Source organism: Chiloscyllium punctatum, chromosome 37, assembly GCF_047496795.1.
Source record: "Chiloscyllium punctatum isolate Juve2018m chromosome 37, sChiPun1.3, whole genome shotgun sequence".
In the NCBI taxonomy this organism is placed as follows: Eukaryota; Metazoa; Chordata; class Chondrichthyes; order Orectolobiformes; family Hemiscylliidae; genus Chiloscyllium; species Chiloscyllium punctatum.
Genome location: NC_092775.1, coordinates 37,869,224 through 37,893,838, shown reverse-complemented (window position 1 = coordinate 37,893,838; position 24,615 = coordinate 37,869,224). Strand labels below are relative to the sequence as shown.

At 39.7% G+C, this 24,615-nt stretch overlaps 1 protein-coding gene and 1 long non-coding RNA gene across 2 annotated transcripts in view; one reads left to right on the top strand and one right to left on the bottom strand.

Annotated features, from left to right (window-relative positions):
* Positions 1-8,657: 8,657 nt before the first annotated feature.
* hnf4a (hepatocyte nuclear factor 4, alpha) overlaps positions 8,658-24,615 on the top strand; it is a 178,685-nt gene continuing 162,727 nt past the window's right edge. Inside the window, exon 1 of the mRNA XM_072556602.1 lies at positions 8,658-8,755. Within this exon, the coding sequence (XP_072412703.1) occupies positions 8,707-8,755 (49 nt within the window). The 5' untranslated portion in view covers positions 8,658-8,706. The remainder of the gene's footprint in view (positions 8,756-24,615) is intronic.
* Positions 16,810-24,615, bottom strand: part of LOC140463013 (uncharacterized) — a 65,154-nt gene continuing 57,348 nt past the window's right edge. Inside the window, exon 3 of the long non-coding RNA XR_011954574.1 lies at positions 16,810-17,712. This is a non-coding gene — a long non-coding RNA (uncharacterized lncRNA). The remainder of the gene's footprint in view (positions 17,713-24,615) is intronic.

Sequence of the window (24,615 nt, the reverse complement as noted above, 5' to 3'; positions counted from 1 at the left end):
CTGAGACTGGAACAGTTGAGAAAAGGAGTGAGTCAAACAATCAGGACAGGCAGGAACAAAGCAGAGAGCAAGGTAGGACTGATAAGTTAAACTGCATTTATTTTGAAAAAAGAGGCCAAACAAGGAAGGCAGATGAACTCAGATCATGGTGAAGAACATGGGACTGGGATATCATAGCAATTACAGAGATATAGCTCAGGGATGAACAGGACTGGCAGCATAATGTTCCATGATAAAAATGTTATAGGAAGGATAGAAAGGGGGTCAAAAGAGGAGATGGAGTGGCATTTTTGATAAGGGATAGCATTACGGCTGTACTTACGGAAGATATTCCTGGGAATACATCCAGGGAGGTTATTTGGGTGGAACTGAGAAGTAAGAAAGGGATGATCACTTTATTGGGATTGGATTATAGACCCCCCAATAGTCAGAGGGAAATTAAGAAACAAATTTGTAAGGAGATCTCAGTTATCAGTAAGAATAATAAGTTGGTTATGGTGGGGGGGGGGGGTTAACTTTGCAAACATAGACTAGGACTGCCATGGTGTTAAAGGTTTAGGTGGAGAGGAATTTGTTAAGTGTGTACAAGAAAATTTTCTGATTCAGTATGCAGATGCACCTACTAGAGAAGGTGCAAAACTTGACCTACTCTTGGGAAATAAGGCAGGGCAAGTGACTGAGGTGTCTATGGGGGAACACTTTGGATCTAGTGACCATAATTTTATTAGTTTTAAAATAGTGATAGAAAAAGGTAGACTGGATCTAAAAGTTGAAGTCCCAAATTGGATAAAGGACAATTTTGACAGCATTAAGCAAGAACTTTCAAAGATTGATTGGGGGCAGATGTCTGCAGGTAAAGGAATGGCTGGAAAATGGGAAGGCTTCAAAAATGAGATAATGAGAATCCAGAGACACTATATTCCTGTTAGGGTGAAAGGCAAGGCTGACAGGTGTAGGGAGTGCTGGATGACTAAAGAAATTGAGGTTTTGGTTAAGAAAATGAAGGAAGCATATGTCAGATATAGACAGGATAGATCAAGTGAATCCTTAGAAGAGTATAAAGGTAGTAGGAGTACACTTAAGAGGTAAATCAGCAGGGCAAAAAGGGGACATGAGATAGCTCTGGCAAATAGGGTTAAGGATTCTATAAATACATTAAGGACAAAAGGGTAACTAGGGAGAGAATAGGGCCCCTCAAAGATCAGCAAGGCAGTCTATGTGTGGAATTGTAGGAGATGGGGGGAGACACTAAATGAGTATTTTGCATCAGTGTTTACATTGGAGAAGAACATGGAAGATATAGAATGTGGGGAAATAGATGATGATGTTTTGAAAAATGCCCATATTACAGAGGAGTAGGTGCTGGATGTCTTAAAATACACAAAAGTGGATAAATCCCCAGGACCTGATCAGGTGTACCCTAGAACTCTGTGGGAAGCTAGGGAAGTGATTGCTGGGCCCCTTGCTGAGATATTTGAATCAAAAATAGTCACAAGTGAGATGCTAGAAGACTGGAGGTTGGCTAACGTGGTACCTTTATTTGACAAAGGTGGTAAGGAAAAGCTAGGGAACTATAAACTGGTGAGCTTAACACTGGTGGTACGCAAATTGTTGGAGGGAATCCTAAGGGACAGGATTTGCATGTATTTGGAAAGGCAAAGACTGATTATGGATAGTCAACATAGCTTTGTGTGTAGGAAATCATGTCTCACGAACTTGATTCAGATTTTGAAGAAGTAACAAAGAGGATTGATGAGGATAGAGCAGTGGACGTAATCTATATGGACTTCAGTAGGGCGATTGACAAAGTTCCTCATGGGTGATTGGTTAGCAAGGTTAAATCTCATGAAAGAGAAGGCGAACTAGCCACTTGGATACAGAACTGGCTCCAAGGTAGAAGACAGAGGGTGATGGTGGAGTGTTGCTTTTCAGACTGGAGGCCTGTGGCAGTGGTGTGCCATAAGGATAGGTGCTGGGTCCACTGCTTTTCATGATTTATATAAGTGATTTTGGGTGTGAACATAGGTGGTATAGTTAGTAAGTTTGCAGATGACACCAAAATTGGAGGTGTAGTGGATAGCAAAGAAGGTTAGCCCTGAGTACAACAGGATCTTGATCAGATGGGCTAGCGGGCTTAGGAGTGGCAGATGGAGTTTAATTTAGATAAATGGGAGGTGTTGCAGTTTGGAAAGTAAATCAGGGCAGGACTTATTCATTTAATTTTAAGGTCCTGTGGGGTATTGCTAAACAAAGAGACGTTGGAGTGCAGCTTCAGTGTTCATAGGTAGATAAGATAGTGAAGAAAACATTTGGTATGCTATCCTTTATTGGCCAGACCATTGAGTATAGGAGTTGGGAGGTCATGTTGCGGCTGTACAGGATGTTGGTTAAGCCACTTTTGGAATATTGTGAGCAGTTCTGGTCTACTTCCTATCGGAAGGATGTTGTGGAACTTGAAAGTGTTCAGAAATGATTTACAAAGATGTTGCCAGAGTTGGAGGATTTGAGCTATAGGGAGAGGCTGAATAGGCTTGGGCTGTTTTCCCCGGAGCAGCGGAGTCTGAGGGGTGCCTTATAGAGGTTTATAAAATCTTGAGGGACATGGATAGGGTAAATAGACAAAGTCTTTTCCCTAGGGTGGGGAAGTCCAGAACTGGAGGGCATAGGTTAAGGTGAGGTGGGAAAAATTTAAAAGGGACCTCGGGGCAACATTTTCACACAGAGTGTGGTGCATGTATGGAATGAGCAGCTAGAGGAAGTTGTTGGTACAATTGCAACATTTAAAAGGCATCTGGATGGGCATATGAACAGGAAGCGTTTGGAGGAATATGGGCCAAGTGCTAGCAATTGGGACTAGATTAGGTTAGAATATCTGGTCAGCATGGACGAGTTGGACCGAAAGGTCTGTTTCTGTACTGTACATCTCTATGACTCAATGACTGAGAAAGACTTGTCCATTCTTGGGATATGGGCCTTACTTCCCCCAGCATTTATTGTCCATCCTAAACATCCTTGAGAAAGTGCTGGTTAGCTGTCTTCTTGAACTGTCGTACATTATGTGATGTAGGTACTCACACTGCACAGTTTAAGAAATATTTGCAGTTTTTGAATCCAGCGATGATGAAGAAATAGTAGTATATTTCCAAGTGAGCATCATGTGTGATTTTGAAAGGGAGTTTGCAGACTCCCATGAGCCTGCTCCCCTTATGTTTGTGTGCCTTCTCGAGATCATGGATTTGAGATGTCTTGTTGAAGATATCTTGGTGAATTGTTGCAATGGATTTTGTAGACATTATACACTGCAACCACAATGTACCATGTTTGGAGCAAGTGCATGTTTAAGATGATGGTTGAGGTGCCAATAAAGAAAATGATTTTAGTCTAAGAATGGTGTGGACCTTGAGTGCAGTTGCAGCTGCACTTATCTGGGCCAGTGACTTCACGTGATGGAAAGTCTTTGAGGAATCAGGTAAGTTATTCAACACAGGATATCCAAGCTCTGATCTGCTTTTATTGTTGCAACATTTATGTGGAAGTCGAATTGAGCTTTTGATCGCTGGTGATCCGCAGGATATCAATGGCAAAGGATTCCATAATGGTAATGCTGCCGAATGTCAAAGGGACCTGGTTAAACCTTATTACTGGAGTATTAACTTACTTGGCACTAATGTATCCAAATAATACTTGCTACTTTTGAGGCAGGCTGTTGTCCAGGCTTTGTTGAGTACTTCATTACCAGAGGAATTGTAAATGGAACTGAACATTGATGAATCATCAGCGAATATCTAATTTATATTTGTTCATAGGATGTGGACATTAATAGGTAGACCAGCATTTATTACCCATACCTAATTGACCTGGAGAAGGTGGTGTGAGCAGCCTTCTTTAACCACAGTCCATGTGCTCTTATGAGTGAATTCTGCTATTTGACCCAGAGACAGTAAAGGAACGGCATTATAGCTTGATGGTGTGTGGCGTGGGAGGAATCTTTCAGGAGATGGTATTCCCATGCATCTGCTTCTTCTGTCCTTCTACATGGTAAAAGTCGCAAGTTTGGATGGAGCTTTTGAAGGAGCCTGGATGAGTTGCTGTGGTGCAGCATGTGGATGGCACACTGCTGCCATTTTGCATCATAAAGATTGTTATGGACCAGACCAAACTCCCTCAAATTAAATTAAGAAGATAGCCTAGACCTCGACTTTTTCTTATTTTAAAAGGCAATTCATTTGGTCAAACCACCAGGCTTGAAACAAAACATTCTTATACTCGAGTTAAAATACAGACAAAATAAGAACTTTAAAAACTAGCTGAATTGTAACTCAATTGAAATACTTAAGAAGATAATATAGCACTGATTAGCTGTTCCAAAATAGTAACATCTCACAAACACACCCTTGGCAAAGGCAAACTCAGTAAAATAGATTGTCTCACATACAATGTTAATTCAGTCCAAGAGGATAGAACATCAAGAGAAAACACAGAGAGAGGATGCAAGTGTTTTCTGTAGCAGGGAGAGAGTTTAGCAGCTTCCAAACCCCAGTAGCTACTGAAAGTTCAACTAAAATCCTGGTTCTGTGGGAGCTTCACCCTACCCCTTCATGCTGTTTCTATTGTTCCAATGTTAAAAAAAACAAGGCCTCTCAAACTGTTTACTTTATTAGGTGATTAAAAAAAGCTCAATACCCGTCTCAGTCTCTCTTTGTAAAAAAAGACCAGGACAAAATACACCTCTTAAAACTATAGTATCATCACAAGATCGTGAATCATACATCAATAAGTGAGCTGCTTTGTCTTAATTGGTGTAGAGCATCTTGAAAGATGTTGGAGCTGCACTCATCCGGATAAGTGTATATCATAACACTCCCGAATGGATGAGGCATTGTTAATGGTGGACAGGCATTTGGGAGACAGAAGATGAATTATTCACCACAGAATCCTTACGCTCTGACATACTCTTGTAGCCTCTGTATTTATATGGCTAGTGCAATTCAGTTTCTGGTCAATTGTACTTCAGGATGTTGATAGTAGGGATTCAGTAATGGTAATGCCATTTAAAGTAAGGTAATTTCTTAGTGATTTGCATTTTGTTTGTCTCCCTTGGAGTTTGTTATCTGATGTGACAACACTTATTTATCCCTTACGACAGAAAAAAAACATTGGTAGTGTGGTACTGAAAGATCCAATGGAAAGTTTATTACAAGCATTACATTTACATACACAGGCATGTTTTTGGGTAGTATTGAGGCTATTTTGTAGCAGGTCATGCTTCAATTGGCCTGAATTCAGATGGAGCCTGAGAGTTTCAGGTTAAATTATGAGACACTGATGATATCATGGGAGTCTTTTAATAATATACGGATGCTATCTGGGAGATACAATACAACAGTTGCATTTTCTCTTGTTGGAGATGGTCAATGTCTGTTATGTTGCTTGCCATTGGTGGGATGTTGATCAGTATGGTTGCCTTCCTAGAAAGGTGAAGCAGGACTGACAGCAAGTTCAGGAGCAACAGGAAACACTGCACCGACCAACAAACACCCAGCTCAGGCAGAGATTACAGCCACAGGATCTGTCAGAATGTATGGGGACCACCAGTGTTTCTCCCCCAAATTCATTTTTTCAGCATAAGTGAGGCACAGCATCACAGAAGGATCTGTAAGTCCTGGGATACTCTGACAAAACTGTCCTGAATGCTGGAGTGGGACCTGAGGGAATCATGAGTGAAGGGCCATCCTCTCCCAGTGGCTGTGAAGGTTACAGGTCTCAGTTTTGCACCCACAATTGCATCAGGATAGTGATTGATGCCATCTGTAAAAATTCACATCAGTTTATTTTGATCCCCATGATGAAATCAATGTTGCAGCCCGGGAAGTAGGATTCAGAAATGTAACTGGCTTCCCCCAAGTGCGGGCTCCCATCACCTATACTCATGGCACTGTGAGAGCTGTGAGACAAGGCTACAGGATTCATCAATTGAAATAAATATTCAGGTAATCTCCGATGGCAGTTACGACTTCCTGGAGGTATATGTCTGCTGTGTGTGCAATTCCTATACCTTGGAGCACTCTTGTGTACCTTGTGCACTTGACGGTCAAAGGGCCTTATGCAGCTGCTTGCTGGGGGACAAGGATACCCATCATGACTACATGTCATACACCATTGCATAAATTCCTGATTGAAGCATACCTAGAGACAATGCTGCCCATGCTTTTATTGCACTGACCTTGTGCTTCATTGGGTGGCTTTCTCATTTGTGTCCTCAGTTAAATTTGAATTGATATCTTTTATATTCTCACAGACATGCCTTAGCCAGAATTTTACAATTCATAATCATCCCCTAACCAAGAATGGGTTAAGATGGCAGTGAGTGTCCACCAAGTCATCACCCACAGTACATATCAGGTCACCTGTCTTCCTTTGGGCTAAATGGGCCCTTAATGGCCAGTTGAGTTGCCAATGAAACTCTGATCAATTCATGCCACCCTTTCACATGATCCTTTCACTGTCACCCACGCTCCCACAAGCCACCAACCCATTATCCCCTCATCTTCACATGCATCTTCTCAAATGGATCCCTATTCTCCATCTTATGAACAGAACTCCAAAGTCTGTTGTAACAGTTAGAATCCATTGAATAGCCCATAAATCTCCCCAAGTAATCAAATTGACCCTTCAAATCAGCTGTGAACAAAGTCAAGTATTTGTAAAATAATTAGACAATTTACCTGTAAAAACTCTTATAACTTACCCAAGTAAATAAACTGACTTCAGAAATGCTCTCGCAACAGATGCCAAGACAATAAGTCAACACATAAAAATAACACGAAAAGCTGAAACGATTATGTTCATGCTATGCGTTACTTTCAATTCTATAAGATGTATTCTATATTTTACTATTTTCACAAATGCAAACTTTTCTACATTTAGAATGTTGATCTTTTAATTGACGGTTGCTGTTTGCCAGAATTAACAATCTGACAGACATATTGATTCGTGGAATGTTACATCGTCCAATTTTCAACATTGCCATGATTCATTTTAATAAACACAGATAGAACTCATGCTGCAGTAAAGACATGGTGAACTCTGTAGGGAGCAAAACCATTTTACTTACTTTTAAAACTCTTCCCATCCCCAAACTATGATTCATGTCTCCACACAGTTGAGATAACACCATTGCGCAGCAATATTCAAGCTGACTCCCAAAAATTAAAAATATTTACCAAAGATGGGCTCGTAATCAGCCCACACTTGCTGTTTATTGCCTTCTGAATAGGACTACATAGGATCCAGGGTCTACTCCCACCTATCCTCATGAAAATTGGCAAGCTTGGAAAGAAATGCAGGACTTCCAGATCCATTTTCTTCAGCTCCTGCCTCCATTTGGACCCTGAGTTAAATATGTTATTCTGTATGAGTAGCTGGTTACCAAACTACTGAATTACAGTTTGACTCAGTAGGACTCGTCCCTGAGTCAGATTATTGTGTGTTCAACTCCATCCAGGGATATCTGCACATGACCTCAGCTGATATTTCAGTGCCAAACAGAAGCAGTGTTGCATTGTTGCAGTGAGATATTAAACTAAACCGCAAAGTACCTACTCGGGTGAATGTAAAATATCCCATGGAGCTATTTGATATGAAAACTGAAGATCTGCCACTGTTCTACCAACTGTTTATCCTTTGACTAACACCACCAAAGAAAAATGAAACAACCATTTTTCTTATGTTTCTTTGTCAATCTTGCTGTGTAAAAATTGGCTGTTGTGTTTGCCTGCAGCGATAACAGTGACTCAACTTATTTGGCCATGAAGTACCTTAAAGATGTGGAGGATGGATGCATGCTGGAAAGAAAACAGAAGTCATATGCAGATTTGGATTGTTAATAATTACAACTTGTAGTTGGGCGATCTGCAAGTTCATTGCCAGAGGAGATTGCATATTACTTTGATCAATTCCTGATTTTTAAAAATTCCTATATGGAACAGACTGGTTAATTCATTTTGATATCAGTCACTTAAAATACAACCTTCTAGTTATATCCTTCCAATTATTTTCTAATAATGTGAAGTTCTATCAGGGTTACATATTTATTGGTCAATCAGAAAATGATCAATTTAAGCTTTATTTACTAATTATTAATAATCAGGTATGTGAATTACTTGACAGATCCCAGCTGCAGTAGCAGTTTAAAATTAATTGAAAGGTTGCCTAAGAAGCCAGAAATTATTCTTGTTGATAAAATAAACAGAATAGCTCACTAATGAGAGCAATTCTCTTTTAAGAAAAGCCAAAAGTTATTGTGCGGGTCTTTTACACCTTTGAAAGGCTTTGTTACTAAGGGGATTGTCTCAGCACAATTACAGTAAAAACACATACAGAAAAATATCTAAAAAATAAATGCCAGGATGAAATTTAAAAGCCACAACAATAAAAGCTTTAATACAGCTTTGTTTTAGTTTGTCTTACCTCATGATTGCCATAGTAACTGCTCCCTTATAGATTCTCTTCCAAAACAGCCTGGTTACTGTTTAACATCCCCACCCACATTAGGCTTGATTAGAAGAATCAATATGATAACATAATACACACACAATCACTCGTAACACCGAAAATCACGTGAAATAGTCTTTGTTAACTTTCCTTTTACTCCTCAAAACTTCTTGTGGCCACAGTTTTAAAACTCAGAGTCCAGCAAAGAGAAGGATGGTTAACGTAAGCACACACACTAATACAAATATGGAGATTCCATACGGTGAGTTTAATTTTATCTTTTATTTCTGGCTAGATGTGAATGAAGAACATGGATTAAAAGTCTTCAGTAAGCTCTGGAACATGTCTTTGTTTTTTTTCCCTTCCCCAGCATGGACTATCTAATATTGATTTCTGTGATCGAAGCTGTTACATAGTCACTTATAGTTAAGAGCCATTTGATCAGCTGGTCTTTTAGCCCTGTTGTAAATTTAATGTGGCAAAGTCTTCCATGGCAACAGGAGTCTTTGTGTTCATTTCGGTCACAGTTTTATTATATGTGCATTACTGTGACTTTGCAAAGTAAAACGCAATCTTCTCATACCTATTTCTGTCAGGTAAGATTAACATTTTTGCAGTTATTTCAATACTTTGTATCATCCATTGAACAATACTTTTACACTTGAACTATACTTGAGTTTAAAAGAACGACTGATGAATGGATATATTGGCATAGTACGAAATTATGCGAGTTTGTTGGTACAACATTAAGTCTCATTGACATGTCTTTGTAAATGCAGCAACTAACTAATCATTGTAAAAATCCTTCTTCCAAAGTGTTGTTACTTTGAAATCAAACAATGTTTTGTTGAAATGCGTTTTAACATATAAAAACTTCATTAAACTAGAATTGAAAACATGGAAGTTATGTACAGTATCGCATAATAATACAATGCTATCTGCCAACAGCAGCAGCAGCATCTAAGTTGTGAGGAGATAATGGTTACTTGCAGTATTTTTACAAGGTGTTCTCAATGCGTAGATACAAAATCACATTTGAATCAGTGTTGGTGGTTATGTGAACCCCTCAACTGATTAAGTGCTTTGCATTGTTCCTGATATTATTGTTTATTATTTAAAATACAATGTTGCACTTTATGAGACACTATTTGCAGAACTATCTGGAAAAAGTGGGTGATTGGACTAGCTGAGGTGTTTTTCCAGGGAACCAGCTCAATGATGATGAGAAAAATGACCTCCTTCAGTACTATAATCATTCAATGATAGTTTGGGGAAGCGCTTAATCCCATCAGCCAGGCAAAAAAACCAGGCTGTTTAGGCAATTAGAAGCATTCATAGAACATAGAACATAGAACATTACAGCGCAGTACAGGCCCTTCAGCCCTTGATGTTGCGCCGACCTGTGAAATCAATTTGAAGCCTATCTAACCTACGTGATTTCATTCTCATCCATATGCCTATCCAATAACCATTTAAATGCCCTTAAATTTGGCAGGTCTACTACTGTTACAGGCAGTGCGTTCCACACACCTACTACTCTGTGAGTAAAGAAACTACCTCTGATATCTGTCCAATATCTATCACCCCTCAATTTAAAGCTACATCCCCTCATGCTAGCTATTGCCATTGCCATCCAAGGAAAAGCCTCTCACTGTCCAACTCATCTAACCCTCTGATTATCTTATATGTCTCAATTAAGTCACCTCTCAATCTTCTTCTCTCTAATGAAAACAGCCTCAAGTCCCTCAACCTTTCCTCATAAGAACTTCCCTCCATACCAGGCAACATCCAAGTTAATCTCCTCCGAACCCTTTCCTAAGCTTCCACATCCTTCCTGTAATGCAGTGACCAGAACTGTTCACAATACTCCAAGTGTAGTCACACCAGAGTTTTGTACAGCTGCAGCATGACCTCATGGTTCTGAAACTCAATCCCTCTACCAATAAAAGCTAACACACTTTATGCCTTCTTAACAACCCTATCAAGCTTGTCAACCTGGGTGGCAACTTTCAAGGATCTATGTACCTGGACACAGAGATCTCTTTGCTCATCAACATTACCAAGAATCTATTCAAGTCATTTCTTTCACCCAGGAGCCGCAAGGAACTGTCCAGCTGAAATATTAACCTGCTCAACTGTGCAGGCAGTAGGTTCATCTAACCATAGCAAGAAGGTACCATTTTATGGCAGATTCTGTTGATTTCACTAGTATCCAGTAGCCTGAACAATCACAAAATAGTAAATTTTTATATTTATTTTTCATGTTTCTTGTGGGCACAGCAGGGGATAATTCCCTTGCCTAAGCTCACAATCATACATCCAACCCCATCGCCTCATGCCATGTTCAGTTCACTTTGTGATTGTGTGACTCCTCCAAGATGATCACAGCAGTCAGTGAGGCCATTCACCTTATCTTGGCAGGTGGCCTGTAGACCCCACAATTTTCTGCTGTTGCCAACATTTCACCCAGAACCAACAGGAAATTAGACAGTGTGAATTAAATGAAACCCATCAAATACCCCAGACATTATCTCTAGGCAACAGGTAGGTTTCTAATTCAAGCTGCTCACCCACCTAAAACAGGTGCACTTTCAAGTGAAGACTGTACGTGTGTTTAACACACAGTGTGTTCATTTGTTATTGGTGCTTTATTTGCATTGTTGTAACGGTCAGTATTGAAGCCACTCAGCATATATTGTGCCATTGATAATTGACAACATTAACAGGCTAATGATATTAAGTTAGGAGTACTATTTGTGATGATGTTTGCTGGTACTGCAAATTCATTGAAAAATAAACTTGGTGTATTACTGAGAAATTTTGGTTTGTGTATGTCAGCCCCAATTTCATTGATAGCACTCACCTCTAAATCAGAAGGTTGTTCATTCAAGTCAATTCCAGAAAATTGAATGCTAAAAACAGGCTGATGCTCACATAGAGTACAGACAAAATACTGTCTTATGAGAGGTGCCATCTACCCTCTCAAGGAGGAGGAGAAGATTCTGGGCCCTATTTCAAAGAAGTGGGTTGGGGTTGGGGGTGGTGGTGGGAAGACACGTTCTCCATGGTATCCTTATATCAGTGTAAATTAGTGTGCTGTGTCCCTGAGGGTTGGTTAGTTCAGTTGTCTGGATAGTTAGTTTGCAATGTAGAGTAATACTAACAGCATGGGTTCAATCCCTGCAATGTCTGAGCTTGCCATGAAAAATTCTGCTTCTTAACCTCTCCCATCACCAAGGCTTGGTAACCTCCAGGTTAATCCACCACCAGTCATCTCTTTCTAATAAGACCGTAGCTGTATGATCTGATAAGACTATGGTGACTTTATGTTACCTTTTCTTATAATAGCTATTGTCCTTCAAAGCTCATCGGCTTTACAAATGCAAGTCCTTCTTTCTTTTCAATTGAATATAATACTCATTAGACTTATATATTACAACTGGAACATGAAAGAACCCAGGCTGCTGGTCGTGTGGGCTCAATCCACTTCATATCATACGAAACTGAGAGTTTTGTTTGCAGAAAGATTCAAAGACTGGATGGCATGGTGGCTCAGTGGTTAGCACTGTTGCCTCACAGCACCAGGGACCCAGGTTTGATTCCAGCCTCAGGCGACTGTCTGTGTGGAGTTTGCATGTTCTCCCTGTGTCTGCGTGGGTTTCCTCTGGGTGCTCTGGTTTCCACCCAAAAACCAAAGATGTGCAGATTAGCTGAATTGACTATGCTATAGTGTTCAGGCATGTTTAGTTTGGGTGCATTAATTAGGGGTAAATGTACAGTAATAGGTTCGGGGAATGGGTCTAGGTAAGTTATTCTTCGGAGGGTTGGTGTGGACTTGTTGGGCCAAAAGGCCTGTTTTCACACTGTGGGGATTCTATGGTGAGACCATTAGGAATTGAGCATAATAGATGGATATATTTAGTGTGACACAATGAAGGATTTCAGTTTGCCATGGAATGCTAAAAGCATGTGCACAGTGGAGGATTTCTCCATGAGATTGCAAACAATCTTCTGGAAGATACATATCAATATTTTGGGCTGGAGGTCATTGTTCTAACCAGCATCTAGCAGTTTCCTTCATCAACCAAAAATCCTGTAAGTACTTTCTCAATAGGAATCCACATCCAATCCTTTAAAGCTACATTTTAGTTTTCACCAGGCCTTTGTTGGCCACTGGGAAATGCAACCAAGTCTTGAGTCCCTCAAGATGTTTACTCTTTTGGCCTCACTTATAGAAGTTGGAAATTCAAATCATAGAAGATAAGTGGATTGGCATCATATTTTATGGATCCTAAATCTAGCTCAAACCCAGGAGATGGAGGCAATGTAAATATTTCAATGAGGTTCACAGCCTTCAATCTAACAATGGCCAACCTTGGCTTTGAGTGTGGGAAAACAGCTGAATGGGAAGCAAGGACAGAGTTGGAAGGAAAATAACTACAGCAGCACTGCTGTGGGCCAGGAGGAGCCAGAACTTCAAGCTTTCACCATCAAGTACATGGATCCCAAGATCAGACATGAAGTTCTCGTCAGAGTTTTCCCAGCCTTATTAAAAGCCAAGCTTGCCATTAATACTGACTTCTGGGCAAGAAATCTGTTGCACACTGGGGTTAAAACTTAACAACATAAAGCAAAACTGTTCAGTACCCTGTCACCTCAACCATGCAACTGTCCTCCACATCAGTATTGGGTCCAAACCCATATTCCACCATTGCCCTGCTGTGACCCAACTAACAACAGTTAAATCAATGGTAAATGTTCAGCACACAATTACTGAAGCTTCATGAAAATAGAAATGGTCAAAGCTTTCAAACCTTGTAAAAATATATTTTACAGGCCCTTTTATTGCTAAATTGAAGTTGTCACTTAAATCTCAGCTGTACTTTGTGTATTCATTTTCAACTCACGATAAATCTTTATTGAACAGTTTTATAGGGAAGATGTCATGAGCTTAACAACTAGATGAAAGCTATGTCACAGATTCATAAATTAGAAAGGAAATCTATTTGAAATGGTAGGAGCAGCATTACTTTCATAAGTGGATTGTAACATGTATTTAGGATTCTGAGCTTCAGAACTTCAAATTTTAGTAATGCACTAATTAACTACTGGCATATAAACTGCTTTTGGCTGGATTAAATATTCGTTTTGGAACATGATCCATTAGGTTTAACAACAGAATTGAATTTCCATCCAGCTGGCCAAGCAACAACTCTTAGGTTTAACTTAAATAGGGGCTGAATAATCAACAGACTTAACAAACCTGCAATGCATCCTCCTTATCAGGAATACAGAATAGTAACAACTGTAGAGAAAGGACCAACAGTTGAACTTTAACAAAACAAGGTCATAACAATGCTATAAATCTTGTATACTTTGCATTTGGAAGATTCAGTGCTCATAGTCAACAGATTTTTAGTTCCTGTGTGCGATCTCCCATATATAGGACAGATATGTATATCGACTTCAGAGTGGTTGAAGCTTCATGTTGCCTCTTTATAGGAGGATATTAAGTGAAAATTAGGTATTGACTTGGCAGGCTGTCCAGGAAGACAGTGACTGATGTTGGAAAACCACCAGCCATGACCAAGGATGACCGAGAGACCCAGGCAAGTAATGGTGGAAGAGGAATTTCAGGATGTGGATTAGGGGAAAAAGACTGCCAGCAGAATGGGCATGGGGATACTCTAAATGAAGGACACTCCCTGGGAGCTAGCAAGCAATGCTGACATGGCTGCTCTAAATATTGCTGAGTGAATACCCTTAGTTGGGCATTAATTGGCCACTGAAGACCTTAAATTGGTGATGAGACAGGAAGGCAGTACCACCTAAAGTCTACAGAGGAAGAGGCAGCAAAGTGGTGAGTTCCTCACTAGCTGTGCTTCTGCCCAATTAAATGCCTTCCATAATCGTGGAGGGCATTACAATCTGCACATAATGGTTAAGACAGGGTGTAGATTTTGTCATTGTGCATTGGAGTAAACATTGGAGATATTAATTCCTTGTTGGCATCTTTCAAATTTTTGATCTCTACTAAATTCAAAATCTATGCCCTTTAGTTCCTAAACCCAGGCAGGCTGCTAATGTGCAAGACATGATTCTTCATAGGAATTATTGCAGATGGTGCTTGTTTCAAACTTTTGATGGGGATGTATCAGTTCAAAAGAAGTTATGTGGAAAGAACACATTCGGGAAAGTTTGACAACAGAAAGCTCTTCATGGAGTCATTGAATTTGTACATTGTAGAAGGAGGCCCATTTAGCCCATTGAGTTTGCACCAACCCTGCAAAGAGCATCCCACCCAGATCAAGTCCCCCACCCTATCCCATAACCCTGCATTTACCTTGGCTGATCCCCCAAGCCTATCTAACCCTGGACACGACAGAAATTTTAGCACGACTAATACACCTAACCTGCACATCTTTGGACTGTGGGAGGAAACCAGAGCACTGAACAGAAACCCACACAGATGCAGGGGGAATGTGCAAATTCCACACAGACAGTCACCCAGGCTGGAATTGAACCCAGGTCCCTGGTGCTTTGATGCCAATCCATCAACATTAGGATTTACAGAGGTGAGAAAAATAGCTGTAGATAATCATGCTTCCAAGAGTCTGGTTGGAGTTTTAAGTATTTTAATGAGACTTTCAGCATTTAATTTAACTTCCTTTGTAGGTTTTACGTTACTGGCCAGGTTTCCCTGACTTCAGGAGATTTTACAACTGAACAAGGGTGAAGGTAGCTTCTGAAGGCATAGGTCTTCACAACACTGCTTCAGGCCTGCACTCTTCAGCACATGCCAAGTTCCCTGCACCTGAACCCTGTCTTTCAAAGTTTCCTGGTGTTATAGATCTGATATCATTAGGAAATTGGCTATGTTCGGTTTGGGGATTAGGTCACCCCATTATGGGATTCAGGATCTGATACCCACTCACTCTGGGATTGCAACCTCCAGTCTTACCCTTCCCACAATCCGTGATTGGCTTTAGTAGGTCCTGCAGCTTGCTGCCAAATCTTCCCCACACAATTACTGAAAGCCAAGCCTAACAATCAGGTTAAGTTCAGAGAAGAAATTCTGAAAAGACAAATACTGTGGAGTTAAAACTCATCCTTTTGGATTTCCCATCAGAAACTTTTCCCACCCCCATGTTCACCTAAACAACTCTCCTGTGTAAATAGCCAGGCCTGTTTTTCTCTTTTTTTTCCCCTATATCCAGAAGGGATCTAATGTTAGTTGCCTTTACCATTCTAATGTTAGTTGCCTCCTGCTGTCAAAAGGGTGTTTAAAATAACTGAACTCACGCAACTACTCCAATCTCACTACCTTCTTAATGGACCCAATATTAACTTGTTCTTTTGAGTGGGTATGCAGGTCACCCATAGATAGGAAGCTAAATCTCCCTTGTGCCAGGCTACACCTCTCCTGGATGTCACCTTACTTTCCCTACCCTCTTGATCATTCTCATTGGTTTCTTATCACTCTGGATCCTTCATTTCTGCTTCTTCTTGCCTCCCACTCTGGCTAGACTATGGACTCCTGCACCAAGTTTCCACTCCTGCCCATCAGCAGGCGAGTCAATTCGGCCAAATATTGGGTGGAAATGTATACGTTTATTTTAGAATGTCAGCATTTGTGCCCTAGCTTTGCTGCCCACTTATGGGTCCTCACACACCATTTCCTGTGATCTTCCCACCCAATGAAATTTGAGGATGTCATAGCTATCAGTTAGAGATAAGCCTGGCCTGCTCAGAAAGTAGCAAGATTGTTCAATGGTTACACCAGCCAGAATCCTGAGTGTTAGAAACATTACGGAACTTTAATCTATGCTGGCAATGCAGCTAGTTAAAATCATTTCTCTAATGAGAGTTTTAGTTTGACACTAAAGTGAAGATTCAAGGCCAGAACAACACCAAGGCAAAAGAAAAAAGAAATAATGTATAAATAATCTAACATATATATAGAAAGTCAAGAGTTTAAAGCTTAAAGATTAAAGGAAGAAAGAGAGGATCTGCACATTTTTGAGAGTTGGACTGAAGGGTCTGTTTCCGTGCTGTATTATTCAGTGACTCTAGACCCTGACAGAGGCTGATTTAGAGTAGGACAATAAGCAACACATCTTAATTACAATCCTGAGTGGCTGTAAAGAGTAGAAAATGTGCAGGATGGCAACTGATTATAGGCAAGGAAGATTGCAACTGGTTTAATGATCTTCATTTTGGTGCAGATGGAGAAACAGAACAAGAAGCAATATTGTTTACTGCAGTTAGCCATTTGATCAGTTACTTTATTGCACTGGAAAAGCAAATAAAGCCATATGGTATCATTTTCTTTCATTCTGGAAAGAAAATCTACTGACAAAACTACCACAGTAGAGGAGGAAACAAACAGAACAATGGAAGACATCAATTAATATATCTTGTGGAGCCAGTGCTTCTTGACATGAAGATTTATCCTTGGCCACAAAGTACACCCTTGGGCTCAGCCACAGTAGACTTCTCAGCAATATCCTTTAAAGGTGAAGTTTTAGTGAGGATGTAACCATTCTATACAAACCATATGTGCTTAATGGTAGCCTAATGTCAACAGAAGCAACAGACAAAAGCAAACAAATGTACATCAAAACGGTTTAGCAGAGGGCCATAAACATACTTCAGTTGTTGAAATGGGAACATGGCCTTACTGAAACCCATTTTAAAAACTAGCGGCAAAAGCAGTAAAGTTGTACACACAAAATTTTACTTTTGGATATAAATGTATGCTGATGGAGGTTTCAGTATTGGGCAATCTATTATGGTATAATTAACAACAGTCTTTTGTGGGAGGAGAGGCTTGGTATGGACAAAAATCATATTTATTCATACAAAATACAGTTTCAGTATTATCACAATATTAAATCTTCTGATTAACACGAGGTGATTCAGTCCAGATAAGATCTCTTTTATTTTGGTTATATAAAATGCCAAATTTCCTTCCACTACTATTGACACTTCTATTTCTAGTCCCTTTATGATTCATCAGAAAGAAATTCTGGTCCATTTGACTCAGATTCGTAAAGTCGAGGAACTGCAAGTGGAATAGAATTTCCAACCCTAGTTGATCATATTCTCGGGAAGGTATATCACATGATCTCCTGCTCCATTTACTTTGAACCAGAATCCTTCCATTTGTGATCAAAGACGTCCAGTCCTATGGCACCACATTCTGCTCTCAACACAACCCTGAAAGCAAAAAGGTGCATTATTACTTAATTGAGTGATTCTTGACTGCTTGTCAACAGCTGTTTTCCCATCTTTATTTTTTTTTACAGCAAATAAATGGAAGTATTACAAGAAAATAATTAATATTGTGTGTTCTTATTCAATGTCCAGATTAGCATTGTTTCCAAGAGTGCTCTAAGAGGTTTTATTTCAAGTCCTGGTGACTTCAGCCCAATCTTGGTGGGTTGGCAATGTGCAGCAGTTATTCAACTTTGAGGTTCCAGGCTCAATCCCAGTCTGGATTGAGAGTATAGCAGTTCATTTTCCTCTCCAGCTGTAAAGAACTTACACAAAATTAACTTGCACAGACTCAATCCAGTCCTTAGCACAAAACTATCTAGGTCCTTTATATATCCCAGAATGTATAATCTGCATTTTATCATCACTGTGTTGGCGACACTGGATGCTGAGCTAGAATGGCCATGTGAAAAAGTGTTCCATTATCCAGCATTACTATTATGCAAAATCAATTGAGGTGTAAAAAGTAAGTGGAGATTTACACAGAAACTCACTGACCTCAGAAACTCCATTAAAGATTTATTGAAGCAATCACAAGGGGCCAGTAATTCAATCATAAAAGGTTGGTTTCCCCTAGAATGTAAGTCCTTGTAACTTTGAACACATTGTAGAATTCATCCATAGGTGGTTCTAATTTATAACTACATGCAATTTAAAGTGGATATTTCATTTTCTTTTCAAATGAAATTGATAATACATCTTTAAGTTGAACATGTATTCAATATTTTTGTCTATTTTAGTGGGATGTTCTAACTATTTATTTTAAATGCTGATACCATTGGGGTTACTAACTTAGTGGACTTAGTGATTGAGAAAATGAAAGGCTCAATCAATGTTAAACAATACTATTATTAACTTAGTGGTTTTGTTTCAATGCTGTGAATGCTACCTTTGGCCCTTTTACTACAGCAATATTGAACGTAGTAACTCCCTGACTGGTTTTGATAGTTTAAACTTTAAAATCAGTAGGATGTAAACTAGTCAATATATGTAGTCTGAACATTGATGATCACAGTAATGTGAAATTTATTCACAAACTGTGTCCAAGTTTTACTTGCTTCATAAAACTATTTCTTCAACATTTGAGTTTGTTATTCTCCAATTAAACAACCTGACAAATGTTGCTCAAATTTGTTATTTCTAAACTGAGCCTTCACTTACTCAATAGCTATTAAAAAGAAACAGAGGTTAAACCCAATGAATTCAAATTCATGCTGCTTAATCTTATGAACACAGTTCAGGATGTAAAACTGGGCACAGCTTGTGCCTGCTGACAGGAAAATAAGTCAGTGCACAAATAAATGTACATAATGTATTAAACCCACAGTGAAAGTTTAGACCAATGCATATTTCCTGACTGAGGTAAAGTTACCAATTATTCTGATTTACTGCAAAAAGTTGTGGGATTTTGCCTGACTGCAGTGAGGTCAATGCTTAGATTTAATTTGGAATAAGGTTCTGCCTGACTTGGGTCAAGGATGAACAGACAGGCTGTTTAGATTGATTGTAAAACGTGTTTTACATGACTGGATAAGGGGCAGGGTATATTTAATGTACTTACATTAAAAGGGTCCTGAAGGCATTTTTTAAAACGACTTAACCCAAGAGATACTGCAGGGCAGGTTGGCAAAATGCAAAGTTAGAAAGTAAAAATATGGACTCTAGCTTGACTTCAGTTTGATTGAATGTGAACCACATTTAGGTCCTACATGTTTTATATTTATTTATTTTTGAAGGAATGGTTAACTACAGCAAATGTATCATACATTTCATTTGAGTATCTTTTACACCTACGTAATTTACACATTACGCACAGACTGAAAAAAATAAGCATATGGAAAGAACCACCCTCAGTGTGAATGACAGCAGTAAGACTGATAATGATCAAATTGAATCTACAGACAGCAGTGGAATTTGAGTTTGAGTTTGATTTATTTCTTTTTCACATGTACTGAGATACAGTGAAAAACGTTGCATTGCATGATATACAGGCAGGTTGTACTGTGCAAAGTGCATCAGGATAGCAGAACAGAGTGCAGTGTTACAGCCGCAGGGAAGGTGCAGAGAGACAGATCAATATTAACATTTGAGAGATTCAAACAAAAGTCTGATAACAGTGTGGAAGAAGCTGTCTTGAATCCATTTGTATGTGTATTCAAACTCTTATATCTTCTGCCTGATGGAAGAGGGTAGAAGAGAGTATAACTGGGGATGGGAGGGGTCTTCGATTATGTTGCTTGCTTTTCCAAGGAAGCAGGAAGTATAGATGGAGTCAATGGACGGAAGGCTGTTTTGCAATGATAGACTGGGCTGTGTTCATAATTTTCTGTAGTTTCTCGCAGTCTTGGGAAAAGGAGTTGCCACATCACACTGTGTTGCATCCAGATAGGATGCTTTCTCTGGTGCATCTATAAAAATTGGTAGGTATCTTTATGGATATGCTCATTTCTTTAGCCTCCTGAGGAAGTAGAGGTGGGTTCTGCTTTCTTGACTGTCACATCAATTGTGTGGACCAGAACAGATTGTTGATGATCATCACTCCCAGGAATTTGATGCTCTTGACTATCTCCACCTCAGCACCACAGATACAGACAGAGGTGTACCTTCCACGCCACTTCCTGAGGTCAATGACCAGCCAATGTTGATGGAGAGATTGTTGTCTTTACACCATGCCACTAAGCACGCAATCTCTTTCCTGTATTCTGTCTCATTGTTGTTTGAGATCCAATCTACAATGATGGTGTCATCAGTGACCTTGTAACTGGAGTTAGATGGAATGTGGCCACACGGTCATGAGTGCATAAGGAATATAGTTGGAGATTGAGTCCGCAGTCTTGTGGGGTATTGTGTTGAGAATTATTGTGGAGGTGTGGTCATCTATTCTTACTGGTTGTTATCTATGGGTCAGGAAGTTGAGAATCCAATTTCAAAAGGGGAGCTGAGTTCTAGGTCTTGGAGTTTGAAGATGAGTTTGTTTGGAATTATAGTGTTGAAAGCAGAGCTGTAGTCAATATGTAGGATCCTGACGTAGGTATCCTTCTTAACTAGATGTTCCAGGGAAGTGTGTCAGGCCGGAGAGATGGCATCTGCCATGGGCCTTGCAATAGTGTGCAAATTGAAAATGATCAAGGCAATTTGATAAGTTGGAGTCAATGTGAGCCATGACTAACCCTCTCGAAACTCTTCATACTTATGGAGGTCAGAGCTGCCGGGCAGCAGTTATTGAGGCACACTGCATGATTTTTTTTTAGGCACTGGGATGATAGTGATCTTCTTAAATGAGGTGGTGACTTCAGATCATAGTAAGGTGAGGTTAAAGGTATCAGTGAATACTCCCACCAGCTGGTCTGTACAGGATTTGAGTTCACAACTGGCCACTCCATCCAGGTCAGTTGCCTTTACTGCGTTCATTCTCAAGAAGGCTGATCTAATGTCAGTGGTGGTGATTGTGGGTACAGATGCACCTAAGGCTGTTGGAACAGGTAACATCTTTCCACTGACCTTCTGTTCAAAGCAAGCATAGAATGCATTGAACTCATCAGGTAAGGATGTATTGTTGCCAGCAATTCTCTTCAGCTTTGGTCTGTTACGCCATGTCAGTATTACTGCAAATGATGGGCATCCATGTGGTTATTCTGGGTCTCAAGCTTTGTTTAGTATTACCTTTTGGTATCTCTGATGACCTGGCAAAGACTACCTAAATTTCCTGCGTAGGTCAGGGTTGTCCGACTTGAAAGCCTCAGACCTAGACTTCAGTAGGGAATGAATCTCTCAGGTTCATCCATGGTTTCCAGTTGGGGAACACTCAGATTAACTTCTTTGGTATGCAGTCTTCTACACACCTACTATTGAAGTCTGTGATGGTAGTGGCACACTCGTACAGGTTGGCTGCTGTGTTCTTGATGGACCAGTATACCTACTAAGCAGTCCTGGAGAAGCCCTTCTGTTGCCTCAGACCAACACTGCACTACTTTCTGTACTGGATTCTCAATCTTCAATTTTAGCTTGTGACCTGGGAGGAGGAGCAAAGTGTTGTGATCTGTTGGTGCGATGGAGCGGTTGGCATCTTTGATATAGCAACAATCAAGGATATTGGGAGACGTGTTGATAGCATTTTGGTAAGCCATTCTTGTGGTTGGCCAGATTGGACTCACAGGCTACAATGAACAAGGCTGCAGGGTATTCTGTCTCAAGACTGTTTGCAGCATTATATACTTCATCAAGTGTGCTGTTCACTTCTGTTTAGGGAGGTACGTAGACTACTGTCACGATAGCTGAAGTAAACTGTTGTGGCAGGCAGTAGGGCCAGCATTTCACTGTAAGATATATTCGAGGTCAAGAGAGCAGTAACTCACCAGGGTCACCATGACTGAGCACCTGGAGGTGTTGATAGGGGGGCAGAACCCACCACCCCTTGCCTTGCCTGAGGACACTGAGTAGTCCACTCAGTGAAATGAGAGACCCACAGGCTGTAAGGCACAATAAGGTGAGCCATGTCTCTGAGAAACAGAGCACACTGCAGTCTCTCAATTTCCTTAGTATGCAGGAAGTTTACCTTTATTTTAAAAAAAGCAGCATCCTTCTATTCAATCCATCATTGTCTTCCCATGTGCATAAGTTGAATATGTCAATAATGAAGTACTAAAATTAACACAAAGCAAAATATCATAATATTTTTTTTAAAAATAATTTTGTTTTGTTGTGTTAAGATGCAACCTCAACATGACAGTTTACTTGCTTTGTTATTTAGAATCAGAATTAGAACGGTAAAGCAACCAATTGCAATTGACTGAACTAGAAAATAACTAGGAGCTACACTCTATTCATTTGACACTTTGGATATCTACCTTCCCTTGACTGAATTGAATATAATGTTCACATATATACATATGTACAGACATATAAGTGTGTGTTAATATATTGTCAATGTGCATATACTCTCAATTTCTGCCTTGCTCTCCACATAATCTATTAAAGGGACCTAGACTGAGTTGAGAAACATGGAGTGAAGCGAATGACACTTTCCATTGTTTATGTTTACATTAGATGACAATTTAAGTCTGGCAGATGCTGTTACATAGAAAAGTGGTAAAATTAAATGTTGCTTTCCAAGATGCAGTCTTCCATTAGTTTTGCATAAATACCATCTAGCTCTCTTGCTCAACTTTCAAATGTTGCATTTGGCATGACAAATTCTCTACTTAGACCCACTTTGTCACAAAAAGACAGATCTTGTCCACTCCAGGACAATTAATTTTCCATGGCATGGTAGAATTTAAGTACAGCCAAGCAGCTTCTTTAGCAATGAAAATGAGCTTGTAAGTGTGAAGTCTCATTTGCTCAGATTTTAATTGGTGGATTTTTTTACTTTCCCTCTCTTTTACTTCCTTTTGACATTTAACTAAATGTTCTAATTAAAATAAATATAAAATAAAAACAGGAAATGACTGGATATACCCAGCAGGGCATGCAGCATCTCTATAGAGAGATGAAGAGGGTTTACTCTCCAGGAATTATGTGAACTTTCAAGAATATGGGGAAATGTTAGAAATGTTTCAAACAGATTAAATCATGGTGGGTGAAAGAGAATCAAGAAAAGGGAGGTTAAGTAACAAAAGAGTTGATAGTGCAGGGCCAAAAGGAGTGGTAATGACATAAGCAAAGAAACAAAGCATCTGTTGAGCAGAGGTGTGAATTACAGGATGATAAACAGCTGCTGTTCAAACTCAAAAAAAAGAGCAGATCCAAACACACAAAGGATGGGAAACAAACTGCAGGTATAGATTATGATCCAAAATTATTGAACACAACATTGAGTCCAAAAAGTTCTGATGTTTGACCATGAGCTTCAGTGGAACACTACAGGAGGTCAACAATGGAGATGTCAACTGAGAATAAGGTGGAGCAGTCAAATCACAGATTAAGGGGATCTCAAGGTCTTGCTTGTGGACTGAATGGTGACATTCCATAATGTGCTCTTCCACTTTAATCTCCGTAATAGAGAGAATAGCATGTACTGTATACTAAACTGAAAAAAATACAAATAAATTAATACCTCATGTAGAAGAAGTGCTTAAGGCCTTGACTGGCAAAGAGAGTGGAGATAAAAGAGCAGATATTATATCTCCTGTGTTTATATGAAAGGGTTCTTTGGGAAGGAGCCTGGATGCTGGAGTAAATTGGGAAGTACACCATGATATTGTAGGGTAAATGGTTCCCTCAGAATGTTGTGACAAGCAGACAGGGGAAAATGAGTTCAATTGTGGCACATGCCAATGTTGGCAAAAATGACAGAGATTGGTCCATTGAATAGAGAAGCCAGTTGAGTGGAAGATGATGACATGGGGAACCTTATGTTCTTGAAGGAAAGTAAAGGCGTGGAAGAAGTGCCAGAAATGAGACAAACATGATCGAAGACCTAGACAACCATAGTTTGGGGAATCTTCAATTGAGGAAAGAAGACATATTCAAAGTACCATTGGGAATGCTTGCATCATGAGAACAAATGCCTCAAAGAAGAACAAATTGAGGAGTGCAATGGAGTCCTTAGAGGAAATAGACTGAGAAGATGAAAAGTCAAGACAGCAGGGGGTGTGAGTGTGATTATAAAGAGTATTTGTTGACGTATCTCCAGAAATGGAGGCAGAGAAGTCTGGGAAGTGATTGGAAGAATAGAAACGAGACATGTGAAGGTAAGGGAAAGATAGAAGTTGGAAGCAAAGCTGCCAACGTTTTCCAATTCAGGGTAAGAGCAAGAAACAGCATTGACACAATTATCAAGGTACTAGAAAAAGACTGACACTTCCTAGTTCAGACTCTGTGCTGCTCTTTAATGATGTTTCAATC